We start from the raw sequence: 10,073 nt of genomic DNA on the forward strand, positions 1-10,073 counted from the left end.
ATAAACTTGAATTTGGAGTAGTTTTATCACCCTGCATTATGAATTTTACACTTCTCCTTTCTGGTTAGAAAGCTGCTGGTTAGATGGAAATAGCGAGCCTCATCCAGATAGCTTCTCTGCCCAAGAGAGAATAATAAAAAGATTCCCTGCATTGACTGGCCTTGAACACTCTGGTCCAGTGCTGTAGGCCTTGCTTGTCTGCATTATTGCTGCAGTACATTTGGATGCCGTCCTGTCTGCAGTTTTTCTATATGGCCCTATTTCATCAGTCTGGTGTGTCTAACTGTAACTTATAAGAAGTAATAAGCTTAATAGGTTGACTTTATTTAATTAATTATCCTTTTCCGTCCTTAAAGTTCATAAAACACCCTGCAGCTTGGCAAAACACTCATAATATTGATCAGGAGCCACCGGGATATTTATTTCCTCTCTGCCCCAGTGCACATAAATCCTTGTCCTTTGCCTCCCTTTCTCAGCATGTGGGATTTACAGTGGCCAGTTTCTGAAAGGCTTTTGGTAATTAAGGAATAAATATCCATCGGTCTTTGTTTGCTGTCTGCGGCCCCCTTGTTAGCTAGGGGCCTACATCCCTAGCAGGCCTGTGCTTCTTCCCCCTTAGCAACGCAGCCTAGGAGAGAAGGCATGCATGTGAGGAAGCAGTCAACTGCTAAGCACTTACTTTGCAATAGAGTGGGGTCTTCTCCTGCAGAGAGAGGAAGCCCCCTCTGTTTTCTCAGCATATTGTTCCCAGCTCCTCTTCCATGCCTCTCCTCCCAGTTCCTGCTTTGCTTGAGGCAGGAAGACACTTTGGAAATTCCTTGCTGCTAGCCCTTTCTTCTTACCCTCTCTTCCCCCCTCCTTTCCAGTCACAATTTTTTAAATATTGTAAATCCCTCCTACCTTCTCTCTCCCCATCAAATGTCTTTATTCCATTGCTTTTCCCTACCCAAAAACTGCGTTGCAAATTCCAAGAAAGCCAGGTGATAATTTATCAAATACTTAAAGGTATGGTCTTCAATAGCTTTCTTTAAAGAAAATCTGCAGCATAATCCAATGCCAAGATAGTTTATGACGAGGTTGCAGCTTTGCTTGTATGATACATGTTCCCTACATATGGAATCACTAAGTTAATGACCCATCTTGGGATGCTACAGGAGATGAATGTAAAGCCAGTTTTAGGGATTGTTGCAGGGGTGGGAGGTTTACATCACTTTCTTGGAACTGACCCATTAACCTGGTCAATCTCTGACAGACTGGCAAGGCTGAGCTAGTCAGGTTACAACAGGTTAAATGTTAGTAAACTGTTTGCCTTAAATATACAGCCATAAATGGCAAAATAAATGTGACAGACACACCATACTAAGGTTTGAGTTAGCAAATATATATGAGATGGTGAGAGCTAAGAGACTTTCTCAGGTAAAACATTATCAATGATCATGATCAATGATTTATTGTTTTAAGTATTTTGTAAGGGCACTTTGATATAGGTTGGGGGTAAAAATACATTTTAAAATGTTGACTCTGCAGACTCACTCTGTGTTTTGGCTGGACGTGAAATAGGTGTGATAGTAATTTCCTGATTCAGTAAACCACCTTCCATTTTTTGGAGCATTTCTAATACAACCTTGCAACATTCCATTCACCCACTTAGTTGGGGTGAGTAATTTTAGATAATGGGTGACTAGAATATAAGGGGTTTTTTCCTTATCAGTTTAGTAAGACTGAGCTAGTAGATTTTATGTCTGGGCTGGTGAATTCTCATGACAAGTTCTCAAGGCTCTTCTCTCCTGTACTGTGTTAACTAAACAATGAATTGTAAATTTCTATACTAACACTTTTTCTGTTGGCGCATGTTATTTCCTTACCTTGCTTTCTGGTTTCTCTGCTTTATACATTTGAGGAGGTAAATTGAGGTTGCGGGTAGAAGTGAATGGTATGGAGGGAGAGTAGGAATGATGCCAGCAATGGTAAGCTTTTACCTGGATCTGTGTCTGGTATATAAACTTGCATTCCTGATTGGAGGGGAAAAAAAAAAGAGCCATATGATGCAGTAGAAGTGAGTCTGAGTTACATAGACTCTTAAATGAATATTTTGTGCACCAACATGCAGGCACACAACGCAATCAAGTTCATGAAGCAAAATAATTGTCTTAAACATATTTGCTGTTTGTGCCCTCTCATCCTACCTTCACGGCCCTCCTTCCTTACAATCCCCGGTATTTATGTTTCCAGATAATAGTGATTTGATGTGGCTGGCAGAGTAATTTAAATAATTGGACATTATCTTGAGAAGCAAGCACCTAATTAAATCAGAATAAACTGAAGGTTGAGTTTTGTTCCATTTCTAATAAACTTTGGCCCATATTCAGTATCAGAAACATGGAATAATTTTAATTATTCTCGCTAAAGTGGCTTAGTTCAGTGATGATGAATACACATACTAAAGTAAGGAAATTGATGGTGCCTTTTGGTCAAGACTTAATTCATCGTCACTTTCTTGACACAGAGAAGGCAACATGATAATGATTATTCAGTTGTATTCAGTTGTTCAGACCTTTATATAGACAATGAGGCTTTAAGTTTGTATTAGTAAACTAGGTTCAAATGGATTGGTATTCACCTTAATAAAGGTAAAAGGTGCAAGCACCGCTTTATCTAGTTTACTGTACTTTTGCATGTTGCTATTAGTCTTATTTGTAGCCATTGATTTGTAGCTGATTATTAATCCGTCCTGTGCATGTCTGTTGGAAAAAAAAAAAAAAAAAAAGTACAGTGCAAGTAGGCTATATTTTGAACCAGCAAGGTCATGGAAGAAATACCGTGTCCTTCTCTATCAGTACATACCGAGAGAGGCAGCACATGCATTCTCCTGGGTCAGACAGGCTAGAGAAGATCCAGACACATCATGTCGTAACATCTCCCATGAGCTGGCCTTGGCCTGCTCTCTGATCCAGAGAAAAGTATGTTAATGAATTTTGGAAGTCCGAGTAAACAAGCAAGATAATCTTGTTTAAGATTAGGAGTTCCTAGAAAAGGCGAGGTTGTCCAGAGAAGGGGCTAACAGGATTACAAGTGAAAAGAAGAAAAATATTTACTAGCAGATGTATAGTTGCACGTTCTCTTTTATTTTTAGGGATTGGTTCAATGTTTTTCTCCTGATTAGTTTCTTTCTCTCATTTCCTCTCACACTTATGCAGTTGATTTATTTAAAGGTATGTCAGCACAGGCAGAAATGAAGCCTATGTCTCCTCTTTCTGCTTATTGCTGACTGTTCCAATCATTCATTTTTTAGCTCATTAGCTAACGGGAAATGTGAACAGTGGTCCTCCAGGGGATTGGAATGAGGTTAAGTGATCTACTGCTGACAACTCTGCTCTTGGACTGGCCTTCCTTTGGGAAAATGAAAACTCAACCAAGACAATCTGTGGATCCCAGAAATGAAATTGTGACATCAGAGAAACAGTTCTACTACTCATGTTTTAGTGTCATGATTTCTAGGGTGAGCAGGTACAGTGGAGCCAAAATAATCTTCCAGGAAAATCCTGAGAACTTTCTATTTTAAATTAAATCACTCACACCAAAGGTGAAAGATCCTGTATTAGAGGAAATACAGCAGGAGAGATGTCTGTGAAGGTTATTTTTTAACCTTTCTGGATTTTCACTCAAAAGAGTAATAATTCACCAGTTTAAATATACCAACCCATGAGAGTTTGGGGGAACACAGTGTCATCCCAAACGGTGTATGATTGGCTGATCAAGGATAGTTTCCTATGGGAATACCCAAATGGAATCTCCCAGTTTTGTGTCCCATTTTGAACATTAGTTGTGTTTGGAACCTCATTTGCCATAAGATATCAGAAATGAGCTGCCCCAGTATTTAAAGCCTTTTTATTTGTGTTTGCATTGATTACTCTTCCAATGGCTTCCTGCTTACAGTGGGATTTTGGGAATCCTTAACCAGGCCGGTCATTAACATGATGTGGTATTAAGACGAAAGTTTCAGTGTTATCGATCAGGAATGTACTAAATAGCTATTGCCTGACTAGATGTATAATAGGCTGACAGTTTGTAGATAGATACTATGCAGTATATTCCCCAGTAACTACTGTGTCTGGAATTGTTTTTAAATAGTCTTGCAAACTAGAAACAATTATTGACATTGCAGTATCTTCCAGCTGAGGACCTCAAGGTGCTTTACAGACATTAAGGACAAGATTCTGCCTCTCTAACACACACTGAATTGCATCCTTACTCCACTTAATTTTAGTGGGACTACTTAGAGAGGGAGGTTCTACTCAATGGAAGCAAAGGTCGCAGAAGCTGTCCCTAATTAATTCAGACTCTCAATACCCATAGGAGGTAGGTGAGTATTATGCCCATTTTATACATGAGGAGATTGAAGTGCAGTAAAATTAAGTGACCTGCTCAAGGTCACACAGTGGCAGAGTCTAATGTAGAATGCAGAAGAACCCTGCTCTTGCAAATACACTATAACATTTCCTGAATATCTGGGATTACCAGTAACTCTAGCCATTTCCCATCTCTGCAACAAATTTACTATGGTTGTACAGAATTCTGATTACAGCATACAGTAAGAAAGAGAGACTGTGGTTTGTGCCACCAGTTTATGTAGCAGTAGAAATCTTTAAGGAAGGGACGGGATGCATCCTGCGCCTTGCCTACCCCTCTAAGATAATAGAACCGAAGGGTGATGGCCTGCTCTCATCCCCGCAGACAGACACTGTTAATGGATTACCCATAATAAACTAGCAGGTTTGTGGTCTGTCCTCCTTACCTTTTTTGAGACAGTGTGATGAAGTGGGCACGGTTTGGAGCTTAGTTGCTCACTCCTGGTTCCCCCACCCTGTCCAAAAATAACAGGATCTCGTCGTCTGATAAGCCTTTGCACCCTTTCAAGCAGCCTTTTTTTCTTCTTTGCATGAGATACACATTTTTAGAAGAGTCCATGTTTATATATGCTGCTCTTGCTCCACTGCTGGTGGAGTGTCTATAAATGCTGTGGAGGAAAAATAGCTCTCCTTATCAACTGTTAAATAGTGTAAACATAAAATACAATCCCATGAATTTGTAAAACTCTGGCAATCTGAGGATCTGAAAACTTCCAACTGATCCTGGTGTTAGTAGTTGTTGCTTCTGTACACACTGAGGCATCAGCTCTCTTGGCTCCCACTGAAGTTACGCTCATCTATAACAAAACAAAAATCCTTGTTCTCGTGGATTGTGAGTAGAATAGAAAGTCTGTTATAAACAGCTTGTTTTTCTAAACAGAGCAACTTCTCTTCAAGTCATGGTTTCCACATGACAGGGAGTGGGACCATGAACACCTATTGCACAAACAACTGGAGGTTGCTGTTGTTGACAGTCCCCAGTGCTCTTTCAGTTCTTACATGTAAGATTTTAAAAGTTTGTTGTGGAGCAGACAGATATAGAAGCAGCTTTTGAAAGACTTCCTTCACCCCCCACTTTTGGATGTATGACTCCAGGAGATATAAATTGACTGTCTCTAGATCCAGGGAGTGGTCTCACAGTAACACTGTTGAATGCACTGAATCTAGGAGTCCTGCCCACTTTGTAAGGGAAAGTTATATATTTATAACATACTCTATCCATTATACACCCTTTCATTTTTAACAAATATTAAAACATTTTAAATGATCTTACCAAATACTGTACCTGCTTACTCAATTGACTTGGAGATGTACCAGACAGGGATAAATAATAGTTTTATAGCCATCTGTGGTTATTTTTTACGAGTGCATAGAATACCAAAATGTCATCATGTGCCCCAGCTCCACAAAATTCATGACATTTGAGGCAGCTGTTCCATCCTTCTCACAGATTTGATTTTATTTGTACACAACAACACAAGATAAGAATTGGAATGTTTAACCTCCCGTCAGTGTGTGTTTGTGTCACAACTTGACAACTATTCAGAAGTCTTTTCTCGTATTGGATGTTGTAAAATAGATTGTACTTTCAAGCATCAGCATGACAGGCTATTTTTCAGCACCCAGGATGGTTTCATTGTTGTTCAGGATGTAGTGGCCAATCAAAGATTTGTCCAAGCCGTAATCTTTTGCATAAATGGAAAAACTTGTACTTTTTTTTAATGGGAAAAATAACTGTATATTGCAGTGTTATAGGCTGAATTGTCATTTGTGTAGAAAAGTGCATGCTTTGAAAAGCTTTGCATGAAAGCATCCAGCAGGGTCAATGTAAGGTCACTCTACATGTACCAGGAAGTGATGCAAAACTAATCCAGATTTACTGGTGGAACTCTCTGTTTACATAAGTATTTAAAAACAGATTAGGGCTAACCTGACACTAGATTACCGGGAGTAGTGTAAACACTGCTGAAAGGTGTAAACAGTTTTTCTTTCTGTACTTGAGAGGAAAAAATGTCACCACTAATGAGTTTTCTTGCTCGGTGCTGTATGTGGTTTTCACAGAGTAGATAGATTACCATGTAGATACCTGAAGTATTGGGCAAAGGGCAATGAGAATTTACCTGTGACCAGGTCCCCCAAAGCACATTAGTGCGTTCTGAAATGTTTTTAATAGAAATTGGAGAGTTATTTATAAAATGTGACATTTAACTGTAACTAGGAAGCTTTTGAAGCTTATTTGACACAGTGAGAGGAAATAATGCTTCAAAGTATTAAGTTTTTCCTTAAAAAACAAAAAAAAAACCCACTCCTCAACCTCTTTCTCATTGTGAAATGTAAACTGGGATGTTATTGTTCAGTGGCCGGTGCATACAGAATGAAAAAACACCTTGCAAGCAAGGCAGTAGCTTTCATTAATTTCCTTTTTCTTTCTTTAGATGCAAACAGGAGTCAATTTTTTGGTAGGAATGAACTTTTGGGAGTTTAGTACTCCCACAGGTTCCATCTAGGCATGATGCAGTTAAATTCTGTGCATGCTTCCCCCCAGCACATCTCAGTCCTGACCTGAAGCCCTGCTCTGCTGCTCCAGTCTTGGGCCTCTCTTCAGTAGAGATTGCAGACTTTTCTAACCTATGCCAAAGTGCATGACACTTCCAAGTTATATGACCGTATGTCTCTTATGATCTACTTTGAGACCACCAAGCTTGTTCCACTTGTGGCCCAAGGCACGTTTGAACCTGTACTACTGGAGGTGAGCCCAGTGTATAATGTAACACTCTGGCCCAGTACAACCAGGTGAGAAATGTATAGGTGTCATAAATTTCATTGCAAGTATAAGGTGTAAAGGAAATATTTCTGAGAGAAGCTTTTGCTAAAGTTCACAAGAAGAATATGTTTTCTTGCTAATTAACCCCTCTATATGGCAGTGTTTTTTGGATTGCTTATCTCCAAAGGTGAATGTATATCAAGACACAAAGACAATGGAATCACTTTTGAAAAGCATGTTTCTTTTTGCTTCTTTAGGGAAGAAAAAGAGCGCTGGATACGTGCTAAATATGAACAGAAGCTCTTCCTTGCCCCGCTGCAGTGCCTGGAACTTTCTTTAGGCCAGCATCTGCTACGAGCTACAGCTGAGGAGGACTTGCGGACTGTCATCCTGCTCCTGGCTCATGGAACACGGGAAGAAGTCAATGAGACCTGCGGAGAGGGGGATGGGCGCACCGCCCTTCACTTAGCATGTAGGAAAGGAAATGTAGTGTTAGTTCAGCTCTTAATTTGGGTGAGTACCTGCCTCATGGTGTTGGATATGCAGTGGTGAGTTGCGTTTCACTCGTCCCTATCGTCTAGCCAATATTATTTCAACGTGGCCTTTCAAAATATTTCTATGAGCATATCCCAGTGGGGGGCTCAAGGTACCCCCCCTCTTTTCTTAAATGTTCCTATTCCTTGTTTTCAACTGACGGCACCTCAGCCTTCTTGGAAAACACTTAAAAAATGTCTTTCTCCACATCTGGTTAAATACGGTAGAAATTAGTGAAGTGCGGGAGATGGGGAGAGGGATAGGTGCACATGCTCTGGAAAAGCGGCTTGATAGGCTATGGTGAGAGATTATTTACGTGACAGGCAGCAGGTGACGATCTTCCAGTAGAAAGCTGTGTGTGCATGGAGCATGTTTGTCATGCTGAGATTTACAAACCCTTAAAATAAGAAGCATCTGTCTTTGAGTATTTCTCTCTTCCCCCCCTCACTTAAACTCTAGCCGTGCTGTTTTCTTTCATTCCGTTTTAACGCTGTGTTAGCAGCAGAATCTCAAATGCCATCTGTTTTTTTCCACAGTATGGCGTGGATGTTATGGCCCGCGATGCCCATGGGAACACGGCTTTAGCCTATGCCAGGCAAGCCACAAGCCAGGAATGCATTGATGTTCTCCTGCAGTATGGCTGCCCTGATGAGCGCTTTGTCCTTATGGCTACTCCCAATTTGTCCAGGAAGAACAATAACAGGAACAACAGCAGCGGAAGAATGCCCACCATCATTTGAGGAATTTACTCATTTATTCGCTGACCTGAATAACATCCACAGCCTCATGTTGCTCCATTTTTTTCACAGCTCTGACCTGTGAGTCTTGTACCTCCCCATCTCCCTTTTCCCTTCACTCTCTGTCCTTTCCGAAAAATGACACCTGAACAGTGTGAAGGGACGAGAAGGAGAAAAAGGGACAGCAGAAACCATGTATTTTAATAAAAGATCTTGAAAAAGGAAAACTGAAAAAGGGAGGGGGTGTGAGAGAGAGTGGTCATGAGGTCTCTTAATTATAGCACATGACATGGGACCATTTTAGTGGTTGTCTTTAGACATAGGCTCTACAAGTGTTGAAAGAGGGGGTGGAGGGAGAAGAAAGGGAGGAGGAAGAGGAGAAGAAATGGTAACTTCCCTTAACTGACAGTTAAGCACATCAGTACATTTCACCTCTACCAAACGGAACACTTGGATTTCATTCGCTTCTCCGAAGAGCTTGACGGCATAAATCAGAAGCAAGCACAGAGTTTGTCAGGTTTGAAGCTCCTATGATGGTATGTGTCAAATCAGTTGTAGCTAATCTGTCCAGGGAGAATACTGGCTTCATTACACTTGTATAGTTGAGTTCTTCCAGCATTACCGCTGTTTAATAGAACATGATTAGTCATCATGGAGAAAAAAGCATATTAGCTGAGGAGGTAGTTACATGGCACGCTTCGGTGATTGCTTGGATGTGATTGCAATATTCTTAGAAGCATCATATTATCTCAGACATGTTCTTTCAAGCCCTTGGAGCCCTCCTTTCTAAATTCACTGTCATAATTTAGTATCGGTTTAATTTTTCAGTCCAAAGAGAGGAAATCAGTTGCTGAGTGTTATTTGACTGCAGTCTCTTTGGTGTAAAAACAAAATGGAAAAAATAAATAAGAGTAACTATGAAACACAAAAAGGAATAATGAATACTGCTAAGGAAAAACATTTCATGTACATTTAGTACAATAAATAAATGCATAAAAGGCTACTATTTTTTTCAGCCACAGGAAATATGTTATGTCATTTTGCCAAGTAAGTGTATTGAGTTTTTGGTCACTCCTGTGATGCATTGCCTAAATTATACAGATTTTGTATTGTGTCTTTAGATTATATGTATGTAAAATCTATTTGAATAAACAAGTTCATAAATATGCATTGATTTTTGTACAGATAAATGACACCTCTGTTAATTTATAAACTGTAATGGTTGTGAACTAAATACTGTGCAAGTAGTTAGGATCTGAGGTTTACAGATCATTGTACATTGAAAATATTCCCAGCAGTGAACTGTATTTCCATTTGTTTGATGCAGACCTTTGCAGGACATATTGTAGCAAGATGATGGCATATTTGGCTTACAAAAAAAAAGTGTACAAGATCTGTTAGAAAGGAAAGGAGGATCTCTCTCAGCAGCGTAAATATATTTTACGTTAGAAACTATGATGCTTTCACAGACCGAAACAAAGCCTGGGGGTGGGCAAGAGATCAGATTTGCCTAATAGCTAAATTACTGTCATTCTCTGAGGTGGGCATGGCCTGGCTCCTTTGACTCTAAACTTGGCTGCTTTGTGGAGCAACAGTGATTTGTGGAAGGAGTTTGGACAGTTCATCCAT

General features: G+C 40.0%; 1 protein-coding gene across 10 annotated transcripts in view; it reads left to right on the forward strand.

Annotated features, from left to right (window-relative positions):
* Positions 1-9,614, forward strand: part of AGAP1 (ArfGAP with GTPase domain, ankyrin repeat and PH domain 1) — a 600,162-nt gene extending 590,548 nt beyond the window's left edge. For all 10 annotated transcript variants that reach the window (XM_067548649.1, XM_067548652.1, XM_067548650.1 and 7 more), the window contains 2 exons: positions 7,431-7,686; positions 8,244-9,614. In XM_067548649.1, coding sequence (XP_067404750.1) covers positions 7,431-7,686; positions 8,244-8,447 — 460 coding nt within the window. In that variant the 3' untranslated portion in view covers positions 8,448-9,614. The remainder of the gene's footprint in view (positions 1-7,430; positions 7,687-8,243) is intronic.
* Positions 9,615-10,073: the final 459 nt, after the last annotated feature.

The sequence above is a fragment of the Emydura macquarii genome, unplaced genomic scaffold (assembly GCF_026122565.2).
Source record: "Emydura macquarii macquarii isolate MOO-44397 ecotype Brisbane River unplaced genomic scaffold, CSIRO-AGI_Emac_v2 contig_1253, whole genome shotgun sequence".
Taxonomy (NCBI): Eukaryota; Metazoa; Chordata; order Testudines; family Chelidae; genus Emydura; species Emydura macquarii.